The sequence below is a fragment of the Petaurus breviceps genome, unplaced genomic scaffold, assembly GCF_028583685.1.
Source record: "Petaurus breviceps papuanus isolate PSGF00001 unplaced genomic scaffold, PetGlider_PUasm1.0 90617, whole genome shotgun sequence".
Taxonomy (NCBI): Eukaryota; Metazoa; Chordata; class Mammalia; order Diprotodontia; family Petauridae; genus Petaurus; species Petaurus breviceps.
In genome coordinates, this window is record NW_027187287.1 from 1,343,176 (window position 1) to 1,360,842 (window position 17,667).

The 17,667-nt window shown below is 38.0% G+C and overlaps 1 protein-coding gene and 1 pseudogene across 4 annotated transcripts in view; one reads left to right on the forward strand and one right to left on the reverse strand.

The window, feature by feature from the left end:
* The window catches only part of CCDC57 (coiled-coil domain containing 57), a 340,926-nt gene that overhangs the window by 76,362 nt on the left and 246,897 nt on the right, over positions 1-17,667 (forward strand). For 3 of the 4 annotated variants that reach the window (XM_069063979.1, XM_069063981.1, XM_069063983.1), the window contains exon 4: positions 17,215-17,316. The exons of the other annotated variant lie outside the window; for it this stretch is intronic. In XM_069063979.1, the coding sequence (XP_068920080.1) occupies positions 17,215-17,316 (102 nt within the window). The remainder of the gene's footprint in view (positions 1-17,214; positions 17,317-17,667) is intronic. 4 annotated transcript variants of the gene reach the window in all.
* LOC138142906 (peptidyl-prolyl cis-trans isomerase A pseudogene) lies at positions 2,098-2,816 on the reverse strand (annotated as a pseudogene).

The following is a 17,667-nucleotide window of genomic DNA, read 5'->3' on the forward strand; positions in this document are numbered from 1 at the left end:
CAGATTTGAACTCAGGTCCTTTTTTTTTCTTTTTGGAGGGCAGTTGGGGTTAAGTGACTTGCCTGAGGTCAACGGCTAGTTTTTGTGTTAAGTGTCTGAGGTCAGATTTGAACTCAGGTCCTTCTGACTCCAGGGCCAGTACTCTATTCACTGCACCACCTAGCCACCCCTCACTTTTTTTTTCTAAAGAACTATAGACAGGGTTCTCAGTTGAAAGTTTGAGGGAAGGGAGAGTTATGGAAGATTTGAGTATGAAAAGATTATGATTAGATTATGATCAAAATTTATTATTCAGAGTTTATAAGCATGGAAGTAGTAGGTGATAGCACAAGATCAAAGGTGTTATAGGCAAAATATTATGATCAGATAAAACAATTTTAGAGTTCTTGAGCATAGGAATGATTGATAAGTAAATTCAAAATACAAATAAAGGAAGGATTCCTTACCCCCACAGGGATCCCACATGCCCCTCTCTCATGCCACCAATAATGCCTAATCAGGTAGAGGTGGTGAGCAAAGGAAGAGGCCTAATTGAGATATAGTGGTGGTGGTGGGAGATGAAACAATTCATAAAACAACCCTTCAAAAAAAGATTGCTAGATATGCTGGTTAGGTTGTATAGTGTTCTTACTTATAGTGCTATACTTTAGGTATGTTATAGTTTAAATAGGCTTTTATTTACTGATTTGAATATAACCTTGTCTCAATAGGAAAATATGTTCTCAGCTTGAAAAGGTTTGTAGATTGAGTTGCATATAATTGCAACTTCTAGGCATGATGTGAATACTTGTATACTACCAGACTCCTCCCCTACCCCTGCAACATTATTGTTGTTGCATATGTGTATATACGTATATTTATTTACATGTGTGTATATGTATATACATATTTGTGCGTATATATATATTATATATATAGTTATTTGCATGTTATTTCTACACAACTTTCCCCTCTCCATCCCCTCTGCCCTTGCCCTGTCGCTTTTTCCCCAATATATCATATATGCTTCTTGAGGGCAAGGAATATCTTCATTTTTTGTTCTTGTTTTCCCAGTCAATAAAACATTTATTAAGTACCTGCTTTGGGATACAAAGAAAGGCAAAAGGTCATCCCTCCATCAGGAAGAAGACTAACGGGGAAGCCTGGTAAAGAACTAGGAGGGCAGCCAGGCAGTGAATAATGAAATGGCTACTCTAGGCCCCTCCTTATATGGAAAATTTTGTGGGAGCTCTCCATTGACTGATTTTTATGTGTATGTTTAAATATATGTCCTTTCAAAGTAGATATTCTATTCTTATACACATAATGCTAGAATTTTTCTTTGAGAATTGCCTTCATAACCTATGGCACTTTCTTTTGAACATTGAAAGTTCTTTTTAAAAAAAATTTTTGGAAATGACCAAAAGTTCTTTGGAATTAAGTCTTGTGAATGAAGTTGATAATCCACCTTGAATAATATCATTTTTGTGCAAAAGTGGGCTATAACAAAAAATAATGCTCTTGTATTGCTTCATAAATCGACTTTGAAGACATTGCATAGTTTCTGAATATTTTGAGCAATGGTGACATTGAAAGGATAACTAGATAATCTCCCAAGGATTTACTTTGAATGATGATACATTTGGATTTGGACTTTTGGTATATTTATTAAAAACTTAGTCACAGTATGTACTTTGTATTAGAGGCCCATTTGGGAGAGCCACAGGCTCCACAAGAAAGTTATTTGGATCACTTCATGGTCACACAGATGTACATTGTGTCTCTCTGTTAGAATCCCTGAACTATGAATTCCTAAGATTCAAAGGTATAGTTACATGCCAGTATTAATTGGGAAAACCAAAATTAGAATAGAATCCAATTAATACACTGACTTAAATATTTTCTTGTCCTAACCCTTCCACCTCAAAGGATTATGAGTCCATATGCTTCACAACATCTCAAAAAATTAGGTAAAAAGATTTAATTTGTGTACCCAGCTTCTGAATGCCTTCTATGTAGAGGACCTTTACTATAATTCAGCCTTTTGCAGTTAGAGAGTTTTGTGATAAAATCTGGTATTTACTTCAAATTCACTGTAATTATCTCATTTACTTGGAGTTTTTTTTTTTGTAGTTTAGTTTTTATTTCATAATCATAAACTTAACTCTGTTGTCTAGCCAGACTTCTGGAAGGAAAAAGGAAGTGAAATCCAAAGAGAATTGCAGCAAGTGAGAGCGCAAGGATTACAGGGTATAAGAGCAGATGGGATTTGGGGGTGCTCTCTCCAGCTACAGAGGAATGGTTTTATGGTTAAGACAAAAAAAAAAACAAAAAAAAAAACTTATGAGAGCTGTCCACAGTCAGCAATAGTGATCTTCTTGCTGGTCTTGCCATCCCAAGAACCAAAATGCTCCATGGCTTCCACAATGTTCATGCTTTCTTTCACTTGGCCAAAGACAACATGCTTGCCATCCAACCAGTCAGTCTTAGCAGTACAGAGGAAAAACTGGGAGCCATTTGTGTTGGATCCAGCATTTGTCATGGACAAGATTCCAGGACCAGTATGCTTCAGGATAAAGTTCTCATCATCAAATTTCTCCCCATAGATAGACTTGCCACCAGTGCCATTATGATGTGTGAAGTCAACCGTGGCACATGAACCCAGGAATGATTCTGTGGAAGCAGGATCCCTTGTAACCAAATCCCTTTTCTCCAGTGCTCAGAGCACAGAAGTTTTCTGCTGTCTTTGGAAACTTGTCTGCAAAGAGCTCAAAAGTAATCTGGCCCAAGGGCTCATTATCGACGGTGATGTCAAAGTACACGTTGAGGTTGGCCATGGCCACAGAGTCCAGGGCTGGGTGCGACGGCAGAGGAAGAGGCGGCGGGAATCGGCATCCCGCGGATGGCACCAAGACAAGGACTCTGGGTGGCAGCGCCTGCAAAGCTACTTGGAGTTTTTGTTTTTTGTAGAGAATTCAGATTTCTAGTATGTTAGGATATTCAGAATATGACAGCATAGAGAGAAGTAACTTTATCTACCTTTATTAATATGACTCTCCCCTCTTAGAACTAGATTCTGGTTGAGGCAAAATTTTAAAAATCACATAACTTTTCCTTTGCTTCTCCTTTCTCAGGCCAACCTGCAGGTAAATGGTAGACTATCTGTCTGTTATTTTTCCTCTATCCTAAGGAGAAAGAAGTTGCCCTTCTCTGTTTGAAAAGCTAACTGGAGTTTTTTCCAAGGTGTAAAATGCTGCTTGTGTGCTCAGTTTGGGGAAATTCTTCTAAACTTTTCTACAATTTCAGGCTGCTTAATAAAACTTCTTTTGATCTGTACCCTATATTATTAGCTGTGAGTTATTTTTTTCCAAGGACACTTTTCGTATGTTATTTGGGAATCCAGTACATGGTCTGAGTGGGGAGAATCTATAATCAGCTTCCCTTTAAACCCCAGGGTGCCTTGAAAGTAAGAAGATTTTTTGAAAATGCTCCTTTCTATGACTTTGAAGGGGAGTCTCACCTAGGCTTCATAACCCATCAAAGGTATCTGGAATCCCTTCCCTTCTTTTTTTTCTCTAAACAGCTCCATAAAATTCTTTATTTCTGTTTTTGTTTTCTGATTCCTTGCAGTAAGATCCTTTGGGATACATCATTTAATCATTTTCATTCAACAGCACACATCAGATTTAGTGCCTCCCCAACCACAGCTGAGCAGAATCCAATTTTAACATTAAGTTCATAGTCAAGAAATAGGCTGAAAAAATGAGCAAACAACAACTAAAAGAATTTGAACATAAAAGGCTACTATTGTGTCAAGGAAAACTAAGACAAAAAACTTAGAAAAAGACAATGTGAAAATAGCTACCCAAGAAAAACCTCAAAGAAAAATACTGGGGGTGGAGCCAAGATGGCAACAAAACTCAGCAAAACTGAGTATCATGTTTCAGGGGAAAATATGGTCATTTAATGAAATAGAGGACTTTCAAGCATTCTTTGTTTGGGTTTTTTTTTTTTTTTTTGCTTTTTGGAGGGCAATTGGGGTCAAGTGACTTGCCCACAGTCACACGGCTAGTAATTGTGTTAAGTTGTCTGAGGCCAGTCCTGCTGACTCCAGGTCCAGTGCTCTATTCACTGTGTCACCTAGCCGCCCCAACTTTCAAGCATTCTTGATGAAAAAACCAGAGTTGAATAGAAAATTTGACATTCAGACACAAGAAGTAAGAGAAGCATGAGAAGGTAAACAGGGAAAAGAAATCATAAGAAATTTATCAAAGTTGAACTATTAACATTCCTACATGGAAAAACGATAATTGTAACTGATGAAACTCTTCTCAGTATGAAAATAGTTGAAGGGAATATATATATATATATATATATATATATATATCAGAGGGTATAATGGGCATATGAATACATATGTGAATGTGTGTATGTATACAAGTATACATAGATAAGAGGTCACAGGACCAATTTAATAGGAAGGGATGATACTTAAAAGGTGAAATTAAGAGGTGAGAGAGGAATATAATGAGAGGAGATGGGGAGAGACAGAATGGGGTAAACTATCTCATGTGGAAGAGGCAAGGGGAAATGGTTACAATGGAGGGGAAGAACAGGAAGGCAAAAGGGAATGGGTCAACCTTATTCTCATTGAATTTGGCTTGGGGAGGGAATGAAATACACACTAAATAGGGTATCTCACCCTACAAGAGAGTAGGGGGGAAGGGGATGAGAGGGGGGATGATGGAAGGGAGGACAGGCTAGGGGGAAGGGAAATTGGAAGCACCTACTTTTGAAAAGGGACAGGATCAAAGTAGAGAATAGAACAAGTGGGAGGTGGGATAGGAGGGAGGGAAATATAGTCAGTCTTTTACAATATATCTACTATGGTAATGTTTTGCATTAGCTACACATATGCAACCTATATTGAATCTTCCCAGTAAGGGTGGGTGACAAGGGAGGAAGGGAATGAATCTGGAAATCAAAGTTTTAAAATCAAATGTTTATATATATATATATATATATATATATATATATATATATATATATATTCTATTATTAATACTATTTTACATGTAATTGGGAAATAAGATGTACAGGTACTGGGGCATAGAGATGCCACCATACCCTACTAGAAAAGTTGAAGGGGAATGGGAGAAGATATGGGAAAGAGCAGGTTGGAAGAGGGGATATCCTGAGGGACTGCTCTTTGGGGGCGGTGGGTAGGGGAAAAATGGGGAGAAAATTTGTAACTCAAAATCTGGTGGAAATGAATGATGTAAATCAGAAATTAATAAAGCTTTTGGAAAAAAGAAGAGCTAGACTCAAAGAGATAGAGGACTTTCAGGCATTCCTGATGAAAAGACCAGAGGTAAATAGAAAATTTGATTTTCAAGTACAAGACTCAAGAGAAGCATAAAAAGGTAAACAGGAAAGAGTAAGGGACTCTAAAGTTAAACTGTTTACATCCCTTCATGGGAATATGATATGTGTAACTCCTAAGAACTTTATCATTATTATAGAATTTATGAAGGATTTACATAGACAGAGGCATGGGTATGAAGTCAATTATGTTGGAATGATCACCAAAAAAATGAAGGGGTGAGAAAGAGGGATGCACTGGGAGAAGGGAGAAAGGAGAGTTAGAATGAAAAAAATTTTCTCATAATAAAAGAGGTACTCAAGGAATAGTTTTTTTATAATGTAAGGGGAAATGGCAGGAGTGTGTCAGGCAGTGCTTGAACCTTACTCTCATTGGAATTGGTTCAAAGAGGGAAGAATATATATAAGCTCCTAGGAAGTAAAGGAAGTAAGAGAAAAGGGAAAGGGGAATTATAAAAGGGAGAGCAGATTAAGTGAGGCAGTGGTTAGAAACAAAATAGACTTTTGAGTAGGGATGCCAAGTGAATGGGATGAGCTCACCCATAAAATGGAAACAGATAGCAGAATGGATCAGAAACCAGTATCTAACCATATGTTGTTTACAAGAGCTATACTTGAAACAGAAGGCTGCACAGACAGTTAAAATAAAGTGCTGGAGCAGAATCTGAAGTGGTTCAGCTGAAATAAAAAAGGCAAAAGTAGCTATCATGACCTCAGACAAAAAGCAAAAACAGACCTAATTAAAAGAGATAATCAGGGAAAATACATTTTGTTAAAAGGTACCATCAACAATGAAGTGATATAAATTTTTACAGCAAGTTTCTCTTATAAAGGCCTCATTTCTCAGATACATACTGAATATAGAACTGAGTCAAATTTGTAAAAATAAGAGCCCAGTTGATGAATGATCAAAGGATATAAATAGGCCATTTTTCAGAAGAAGAAATCCAAACTATCTGTAGTCATATGAAAAAAAAAATGCCCTAAATCACTATTGATTAAAGAAATGCAAATTTAAACAACTCTGAAGTACTACCACATACCTATCAAAATCGACAAATTCTGGAGGGAATGAGGAAAAAAATAACATACAAATGAATTGCTGGTGGAGTAGTGAATTGGTCCAGGAATTCTAGAGAACAGTTTAGAACAGTGCTCAAAGGGTTATAAAACTGTATACCCTTTGACCCATCAATACCACTACTAAGTCTTTATCCCAAAGAGTTAAAAGGAAAAATACCCAGCGAAGACTTTTACAGTTGATCCTAGTTACCATATTATTTTTTCTGTGTACAATGTTTTCCTGGTTCTGCTCACTTCATTTAGTTCATATAAATCTCTCAAGGTTTTTCTGTAATCACAGCTCCCTTCATCATTTCTTATTGCACAAATAGTATTCCATCACAATCACATACCACAACTTCTTCAACCATTCCCCAATTGATGGGGAGATTTTCAATTCTTTGCAACCTGGACTCTCTCCTTTTTTTTGGTCTTTATTAATTTTGTTTTGTTCACTTTTACTTTACTTTTTGTTTACTTCACTTTGTTTACTTTTAGTTTACAAGATTCAGTTCCACAGTTCCTTGAGTTTCAAATTTTCTCCCCTCCCCCCACCCCAATGGTGGCATACAATCAAGTATAGGATCTGCAAATACTTTCACATTAGACTTTAGACAGATTATAAAGAAGGATTGTATCAGATGGAATGAACAGTGGGAAAGAGGAAACAAAACCAAGCAAGAAAAAGAAAGAGAGCAGGTGGTTTGCTTCAATCTGCATTCAAACTCTGTTCTTTCTAGTTCTTTCTCTGAATGTAGACATCTCTCTCCATCATGAGTCTTTTGGAGTTGACTTATAACCCTGCATTGCTGAGAAGAGTCCAGTCTATCAAAGTTGGTTGTCACACATATGTTGTGTCTGTAATTGTGTACAGACTTCTTCTGGTTCTGCTCTTCTCAGTAAACAGTTCATATAAGCCTCTCCAGGTAAATATGAAGCCCATCTGCTTCTTGTTTCTTATAGCACAAATTCCATAACATGCATATACCACAACTTGTTTAGCCATTCCCCAATTGATGGACATCCCCTTAATTTCCAATTCTTTGCCACCACAAAAAGAGTTGCTATAAATATTTTTGTATATATGGGTTTTCCTCCCACTTCTGTAATCTCTTTGGGATACAACCCTTAGAAGTGGTATTGCTGGGTCAAAGGGTATGAGATTATTTATAGCCCTTTGGGCATAGTTCCAGATTGCTCTCCAGAATGATTGGATCAGTTCACAACTCCACCAGCAATACATTAGTGTTCCAATTTGTCCACATCCTCTCCAGCATTTGTCATTTTCCTGTTTTATCATCTTAGCCAATCTGACCAGTGAGATGTCGTACCTCAGAGTTGTGTTGATTTGCATTTCTCTAATCAATAGTGATTTAGAGCATTTTTTTCATATGTTTATAGATATCTCTAATTTCTTCCTCTGAAAACTGCCTATTCATATTCTTTGACCATTTATCAATTGGGGAATGACTTGTATTCTTTTAGATCTGACTCAATTCTCTGTATATTTTAGAAATGAGTCCTTTATCAGTGACATAGGTTGTAAAAATTCTTTCCCGATTTTCCGCTTCCCTCTTAATCTTGTTTACATTGGCTTTGTTTGTACAGAAGCTTTTCAATTTAATGTAATCAGAATTATCCATTTTGCATTTTATAATGCCCTCTGATTCTTGTTTGGTCATAAAGTCTTCCCTTCTCCATAAATCTGACAGGTAAATTATTCCTTGTTTTCCCAGATTGCTTACAGTATCAGCCTTTATACCTAGATCATGCTCCCATTTAGACTTGATTTTGGTATATGGTGTTAGATAATGGTCTATGCCCAGTTTCTGCCATATCATATTCCGGTTTTCCCAGCAGTTTTTGTCAAATAGTGAGTTTTTATTCCCAAAATTGGGGTCTTTGGGTTTATCAAATAGTAGATTACTGTAGTCATTGGCTGCTGAGTCTTGTGTATCCAGTCTGTTCCATTGATCCACTATTCTATTCCTCAGCCAGTGCCAAGTAGTTTTGATGACTGCTGCTTTATAATACAGATTAAAATCTGGTATGGCTAGGCCACCTTCCCTAGCATTTCTTTTCATTAATTCCCTTGATATTCTGGATCTTTTGTTACTGCAAATGAATTTTGCTACTATTTTTTCTAGCTCTATAAAGTAATTTTTTGGTAAATTGATTGGTATGGCAGTAAATATATAATTTAATTTAGGTAAAATTGTAATTTTTATTATATTAACTCGACTCAGCCATGAGCAATTGATGTTTTTCCAGTTAGTTAGATCTGATTTTATTTGTGTGAAAAGTGTTTTGTAGTTGTGTTCATAGAGGTCCTGGGTTTGTTTTGGCAGATAGATTCCCAAATATTTTATAATGTCTACAGTAGCTTTAAATGGGATTTCTCTTTCTATCTCTTGCTGTTGGATTTCATTGGAAATATACAGGAATGCTGAGGATTTATGTGGGTTTATTTTATATCCTGCAACTTTGCCAAATTTATTTATTGTCTCAAGTAGTGATTTACTTGATTCTCTAGAATTTTTTAAGCATATCATCATATCATCTGCACAGAGTGATAGCTTGGTCTCTTCTTTACCTAATTTGATTCCTTCAATTTCTTTTTCTTCTCTAATTGCTACTGCTAAGATTTCTAGTACCAGATTGAATAAGAGGGGTGTTTTACCCCTGATCTTATTGGAAATGCTTCTAGCTTATCCCCCTTACATATAATACTTGCTGATGGCTTTAAATAGATGCTACCTGTTATTTTAAGGAAGACTCCATTTATTCCTATACTTTCTAGTGTTTTTAATAGGAATGGATGTTGTATTTTGTCAAAAGCCTTTTCTGCATCTATTGAGATATAATCATATGGTTTCTGCTAGTTTTATTGTTGATATGATCAATTATATTGATAGTTTTTCTAAAATTAAACCATCCTTGCATTCCTGGAATTAATCCTACCTGATCAAAGTGTATTATTCTTGTGATAAGTTGCTGTAGTCTTTTGGCCAATATTTTATTTAAAATTTTTGCATCTATATTCATGAGGGAAATTGGTCTATAATTTTCTTTCTCCATTTTATCTCTTCCTGATTTAGGTATCAGTACCATATTTGTGTCATAAAAAGAATTTGGTAGGACTGGACTCTCCTTGAAGTCCATTGAGGAGAGTGTGATAGTAATGGCAATTAAAGATTCCCCTGTATTGGCTTGGTTTTCAAATTGATTGTATTAAAACCCAGAGTTTGTTAATCCCACCTGTGGGATGGGCTTGTTGATGTGAAAAGAAAGTCCTGAAGTGGGAGGAGCTGGTGACGTAGATTTGGAGAGACACTGGAGAGAGGCGGAAGATCTTTTTTTTGGAAGCAGCACCTCGTGGAGAGAGAGAGAGAGACTAAGAGGATTGCTGGTGGCCGCTTTGAATTGCCCTGGACTTTTGAGACCTGTCCCCTGAGCTGCCAAGGACTGAGGAGACATGGCTGTTTTGCTGGTACTTTGTCTGTCTGTTTTGATGTTATTTTGCCAGATTTGTCCACTGGTGAAAGACTGTCCTGTTGAAGAAGTCCTGGAACCTGGCATTTGGTTAAGAAGGCCTGAGACTGTCCTGCAGACAGAGAGTGAATACTGTCCACTGGTGAGGGACAGTACTGTTGTTGCAGGGGTCTGGAGACTGTCCTGCAGACAGAATGAATACTGTCCACTGGTGAGGGACAGTACTGTTGTTGCAGGGGTCTGGGAGCCTTTCTGTTGGTTCAGAAGCCCTGAAGAAGGATTTTCTTGTTGTATGTTTACAGAAATCCTGGGAGAGGGCTTTGCTAATGTGTTCAGGGGTTCTAGGGCTGTTCTACAGACAGAGGATAAATTCATGAAGGGACTGGCAATGTATCTTATGGCCTTGCTAAGCCTTGTCTCCCCAGGAACTAAGATTGCTGAGAACTTGCCTCGTGTCAAGATGAAGAAAAGACCTCCATTTGGGTATTAAGTGCTGTGTTTAAACTTGATGTAACTCTGGGGTAGATTCAATTGTGATCCAGGGGTGGGGAACTTTTGACCTTTTTGTGTTCTATGGTTGAGCAAATGAATGTATTTTACTAATGTTTGGAAACTAATCTCCATTTGAGAAGAGGGGCTTTGTGGTGGACTTAATTAAGGTATAGCCTAGGGGTGGAGAAGTATTTGGAACAGAGACTTTGTAATTGATTGAATGATTGGAAAGTCCTGGGGTGGGGTAGTACTTGGAGATTATTTAATCACACTTAGTAAATGCTGTATTTTGAATGATGTCATGTTTTGATCTTCTCTGTTCTGGGTTTGTTACTGAATAAAATAGAGAGCACCTATGCTGGTATTTTGAACCTGGGAAGTTGCCTTTGCTTGATATTATATTACAGAGAGATACTGTTCTCCTGCTTTACCTTTGTCTCAAAAGAAGAAATAGCCCTTCTATTTGCCAAGGCAAACCCCTCTACATGCACAAGTGACTCCATTCCATCCCATATTCTCTAATAGAGTGCCCCTTATATCATTCTCATTTTCCCACCTATTTTCAATCCTGCCTCACCTAATCTCTGCTTTCCTACTGCCAACAACCTATGTCTTTCCCATCCTTAAAAAACAAACAAACACATCTCATTTGATCCATTCATCCCTGCCAGCTGTTGGCCTAAATCTCTTCTACCTTCTGGAGAGGAGAGATACCTAAACTCCTTAAGAAGCCTGTCTGTATTCAGTGCTTTCATTTCCCTTTCTGAGATTCTCATCTTAACTCTCTGCAGTCTGGCTTCTAACTTCATCATTCAACTAAAACTGATGTCTCTAAAGTAACCAATGATCTCATAAGTGCTGTATTTAATGCCCTTTCTCATTCCTCTTCTTTCTTGACTTCTCAGCAGCCTCTGTTGAGCTCTATTGTCTCTTTGATGCTCTCTCTATAGTTTTTTGTGACAATGATGTCTCCTGGTTCCCTGTTTTCTTCTGACACTCCTACCACTCTGACGCAAGCCCTCATCACTTTGCACCCGGATCACGTTGTACCTGGACTATTGCAGTAGTCACCTGGTTGGTCTCCCTACCTTAGCTGTCTCCACTTCATTATTTCATTCATCATTCATCATTCATCATTCATCATCATATATTCATTCATCATTCACTTGTCATATTGATCTTCATAAAGTACAAGTCTGAATATTTCACCTCCTATTCATCATCAACTCTAGTTGTTTCTAGGATGAAACACAAAATCTCTGTCTTATAAAAACCTGCATAACTTGACTCCTGATCTTTTTAGTCTTCTTAAACCCCCTCCATGTACTCTGTGATCAGTGAAACTGGCCCTCTTGCTTTTTTTCCCCACACAACTTTCCATTTCTGAATAGAACATTTTAATTAGTTGACCCTTATGTCAGAAATTCTCTCCGTACTCATCTCTGCCTATAAGAAGCCTTTCCCATTTCCCTTACTGCTAATGCCTTCCCTCTGTTGATTACCTCTAATTTATCCTGCATATATCTTGTTTGCACATAGTTTGTATATGCTGTCTCTCATTGAACTGTGAGCTCATTAAGTCCATGACCTGTTTTTTTGCCTTTCTGTCACCAGTAATAAGTACACCTGGGATGTAATAGGCATTTAATATTTATTTATTGATTGACTGCTCCTAAAATATTTCTAACCTTTTCTCATTATCAAATAAGAGTTGGGAGTAGGGGTGGCCAGGTAGCACAGCGAGTAAGAGCACCGGCTCCAGTGTTGAGAAGACCTGGAGATCGAATCCCGGGCTCAGACACTTAGCACCCACCCAGAAACACCTGGCCATGTAACCTTGAGCAAGTTACTTAACCCCAGTTGCTTAGGGGCAGCCAGGTGGCTCAGCGAGTAAAAGCACCGGCTCCAGTGTCAGGATGACCTGGATCAAATCTGGGCTCAGATACTCAGCACCACACCCAGAAATAACTGGCTGTGTAACCTCGAGCAAGTTACTTAACCCCGATTGCTTTAAAAAAAAAAAAGAGTTGGGGAAAGTATTGTATATACATATATAACTCCAACTTTTAGACTTGAACTTGATAAAAAACAATTTAATGGTATAATTACAATGTATTCTCCCCTCTATGACAGTATATTTTATTACAGAAGACATCCCAAATCTCAAAATGTTCTTTTGAATATTTACTTATAGCTATCTACTTATACTCAGGATGGCTTGAAGTTTTATGTAAACAGGCAGATATTTTTATAGTTACTAAAAGAGTTTTAGAAGAGTTTATTCTTAGATTTGCTAATAATACTAATAATAACTAATATTTACATGATTTTTTAAGATTTTCAAAACACTATATATATTATCTCACTTGATCCATCTTTGTAAAAGTAGTGAAAGAAGCAGCTGTTTAAGCTTTCAGCAGCATTTTCATTGCTCACATTGCCCTGTGTCTATGGGGGTAGCAGAGCAATGAAATAGAATTATTAAGAATAAAGTAGCTAAGATTTGTCCTGAAACTGGATTTAATGATCTGGTGTTCTACTCACTCTCATGAACATTGAGGACATTTAGGAGACTCTTATGGCATACACTTAAGTGAATACCAGCTAAATCCATAGCAAGCAAATCTTCATTTCACAGATGGACTCATGTTGAATTACTATAAGGCATTAACGAAGTATGTTTTCTCTACACCAAGAGTTTTCAGAAGTTCTACCTGACTGCCTAAAACATCATGCCCCAACGTTCCATCAGAACATTGGGTTTAGGGGGTGGAGTCAAGATGACGGAGTAGAAGCAGGACTTCCATGGAACTCCAGCTTCCACCTCCCCCAATTCATGTAAAAGGGGACTCTAAACAAACTTTGGAGCTACAGAACCCACAAAATGACACAAAGAAGCTAACCTCTCGCTGAGAACACCTGGACAGACCAGCAGGAATTGACCAGCACAGCGCTCTGAGAGTGGATCCTAACCCTGAGCACTGGAGATTTTAGACCTAGGGCGGGCCTGACCAACCATTGGCGGGACTCTTGCTGATTCCTGCCAGCCTGCTGGGCTGTGCTCAGTGGGAGGTTAGCTTCTCTTTGTCATTTTGTGGGTTCTGCAGCTCCAAAGTTTGTTTAGAGTCCCCTTTTTACATGGATTGGGGAAGGTGGAAGGCGGAGCCGCGGGAAGGTCGTGCTTCTACTCCGCCATCTTGGCTCTGACCGCCAAAGGTCCTTTCGAGCATTCTTGATAAAAAAACCAGAGTTGAATAGAAAATTTGACATTCAGATACAAGAAGTAAGAGAAGCTTGAGAAGGTAAACATGGAAAAGAAATAATAAGTAACGTATCAAAGTTGAACTATTTATATTCCTACATGGAAAAACGATAATTGTAACTGATGAAACTTTTCTCAGTATGAAAATGGTTAAAGGGAATAGAAATATATATCTATATATATATGTGTATATAGGAGGGTATATGGGCATATGAATACATATGTGAATGTGTGTATATATGTTTACAGGTATACTTAGAGGTCAAAGACCAATTTAATAGGAAGGGATGATACTTAAAAGGTGAAATTAAGAGGTGAGAGAGGAATATGAGAGGAGGTGGGGAGAGACAGAATGGGGTAAACTATCTCATATAGAAGAGGCAAGGGAAAATGGTTACAATGGAGGGGAAGAACAGGAAGGCAAAAAAGCAAAACCTTATTCTCATTGAATTTGGCTCAGGGAGGAAATGAAATACATACTAAATAGAGTATCTCACCCTTCAAGAGAGTAGGGGGAAAGGGATGAGAGGGGTTGATGATGGAAGGGAGGGCAGGCTAGGGGGGAGGGAAATTGGAAGCACCTACTTTTGAAAAAGGACAGGATCAAAGTAGAGAATAGAACAAGTGGGAGGTAGGGTAGGAGGGAGGGTAATATAGTCAGTCTTTTACAGTATATCTACTATGATAATGGTTTGCATAGCTGCACATGTACAACTTATATTGAATTGCTTCTCTTCCCAGTAAGGGTGGGTGACAAGGGAGGAAAGGAATGAATCTGGAATTCAAAAGTTTTAAAATCAAAGGTTTAAAACATATAAATACAGTTATTAATATTATTTTACATGTAATTGGGAAATAAGATATACAGGCATTGGGGCATAGAGATCCACCATGCCCTACTGGAAAAGTTGAAGGGGGTATGGGAGAAGATATGGGAGAGAGCAGGTTGGTGGAGGGGATATCCTGTGGGACTGCTATTTTTTGGGGGGGGAACAGGGAAAAAATTTGTAACTCAAAATCTGGTGGAAATGAATGATGTAAACCAGAGGTTAATAAAGCATTTAAAAAAAAAATTGGGTTTACATAAAGACTGTCTATGGAAAAATACTTTTTAGCTTTACTGGAAAGTACCATTTCAGGTTCTGTTGATCATCAACTCAACCAAGATCACCAAAATGGACCCACACATCACATTGTAAAAGAACTCACATACCTAAGATGCTAAACATCTCAGTACCCCTTTGGGGCCAATGAAAAGAAGCCCAGAGCATTTCCCTTTCTACCTCTTCATTTGTTACTTCCAACTCTTTATAGGCATTTCAGGCCTATAATCCAACCATATAGTTGTTTTCTGTCAATACCAGAGTAGCTTTAGATCTTTACCTTGATTCTCAGGGTAGAGTCTGTAACCGAGTTAACATCTGCTGCTACACCCATCTTGACTAGTCCAGAATTTTAAACCATTTGGACCTTTTGCCCTCCTTTCACTACTTGGAAACTGAAGATATAAACTGGACCCTGATTCCTGGGTTCCCTGACTTAGCCGTCACATCCTGGGTCTACAATATTATTCAGGCATTCATTTTTATATTCATAGTTCTTTAGTATTTTTCCATTTCCTGCAGGTTTCCAGGTCTCTGACTATGTTGCGCTGCCATTCCTCAACTGGCAGCACCATTCAAATGTTTCCTTTCTGCTGTCAGAGCCTCTGGTACTGGTTCTGCATTTATGGAGCTATTGGAAATGAATATTATTGAGTGAAAAAAATTTTTTTTGCTTTTTTGTGGAGGGCAGAAGGCAGGGCAGTTGGGGTTAAGTGACTTGCCCAAGGTCACACAGCTAGTAAGTGTTATGTTGTCTGGATTTGAACTCAGGTCTTCCTGACTCCAGGGCCAGTGCTCTATTCACTGTGCCACCTAGTCACCCTATTGAGTGAATTTATTAAAGCATCCCACAGGGGAATGTGGAGGCACAGAAAGGTCTTTCTTAATATGAGTGATTTCATTTTAGCCTCCAGCTCAAGCAAAATAAGTTTTATGCTTCTCTATCTCTTGTTTTTCTCACACACAGCACCCCCATCCCTCCACCCCACCCCTATCACCACCATGGCCAACAACAAATAAAGGACAAGACTTTGTCCTTTGTTCTGGTTCTGTCCCTGAGGTAAAAAAGTTGGCCTACCCCATAAGTCTAATTAAAGGCAAAGAAAGTTGTTTAAAAGGCTGCTGTGTGTTCAATTGTGGAGAACTCTTCCTTCTGAATCTCCCCACCCCTACCCCATAGCTATGTGTTCCTGAATAAAACTTTTGATATATACCCTGGTTCATGATATGTAGATCTTTCCTTCCAGGACTTAAGCCATCTAGTTCAACCAGCTTATTTTATAGATGAGAAAAAAAGCCAGAGAGACTAACGACCAAGGTTACACAAATAAGTGGCAAAAGTAAGATTTGACAGTAGGTCCACTGATCACAAACCCAGTGCTCTTTACACTATGCCATACTACCTTCTACAAATTCAAAAGTTGTTTTGAATCCTTTATATATATTTTTAAAGCAATTGGGTTAAGTAACTTGCTCAAGGTTACACGGCCAGGTGTTTCTGGGTGGGTGCTAAGTGTGTGAGCCCGGATTCAATCCCCAGGTCACGCTGGGGCCAGTGCTCTTTACTCACTGTGCTACCTGGCCGCCCCAAATCCTTTATATTTTGAGGGTTTTTTTTTTTTGTTTCTTTGTTTTCTGTTTTTTTTTTTTTTTTGCTTTTTTTGGAGGGGTGAAGGCAGGGCATTTGGGGTTAAGTGACTTGCCCAAGGTCACACGGCTAGGAAGTGTTAAGTGTCTGAAGATGGATTTGAACTCAGGTCCTCCTGACTCCACGGCCAGTACTCTATTCACTACACCACCTACCCGCCCCTGAATCCTTTATATTTTTAAAAATATGGTCCCTTTATGAGACCCTGACTTCTGTGTTAGAATATTCTATATTATATGTCCTTGGGATGAGAGGAAGGCCATTTCACTGTTTTTTCCACTCATAAAGTAGGAGATCATAATTTTGGCACTTCTTTGAATTGTAAATCTGCTTAGAATGGTAAATGATTCTATTTTATTGTTGCCAAAATAACCAATTTTTAGTTCTTTGTACTAAAAATACTGTTGGTGGTGCAGTGGATAGAGCTTTGGACCTGTAGTCAGAAAGACTTGAGTTCAAATCTGGCCTCAGATACTAACTGTGTGACCCTAGGCAAGTTACTTAACCTCTGTTTGCCTCAGTTTCCTCAACTATTAAATGGGGGATAATAATAACATCTACCTTACAGGGTTATTGTGAGGTTCAAATGAGAGATTTGTAAAATGTGCTTAGCACAGAAATATTTATTCTCTTCCTCTTCCCTTTTAGTAATAATAATGCCAGCTTCAGTAAAAGTTTTATTTTCTACTTTCAGATCTATGCTCTCATGCTGTTAGAACATTCTCTTTGCAGTTTTTACTGTATTTTTCCTGTAGTAGAACATTGGTACATATAACTCTTTTTCTGTGCTACAGGAACTTCTAGCAGAGTTTGAATCTGAGTTAAAAAAGAGAGAGCATGAATTTCGACTTCAAGCTGATGATATGAGTAACATAATTTTGACCCATGAGCTCAAGGTAATGCTAGTATAATAACAATTTGCATTAACAAGTTTTACCTTCTCTGTGATGAAAGTCATACTTTCTAAGGTTTAAATTATCTATTCTGACAGCCCTGTACTCCTTATCTCACACCCCTGTTAAATTTATAGAACTAAGTGATAAAGTTGGGACCTTTCTGTAAGACATTTGGAAAATATGTAAAAAAATATGGCAAACCAGTTGTCCAGTTAGTCAAAAACATTTTTCCACTACTTTCTCTGTGCATAAAGCAGTGCGCTAGGCTGCCATGCTTATGATTTTTCCCCCTTTTGGAAAGAAAAGGTAAGTTTAGGGGAGACTAGGTGGCACAGTGAATAGAGCACCAGC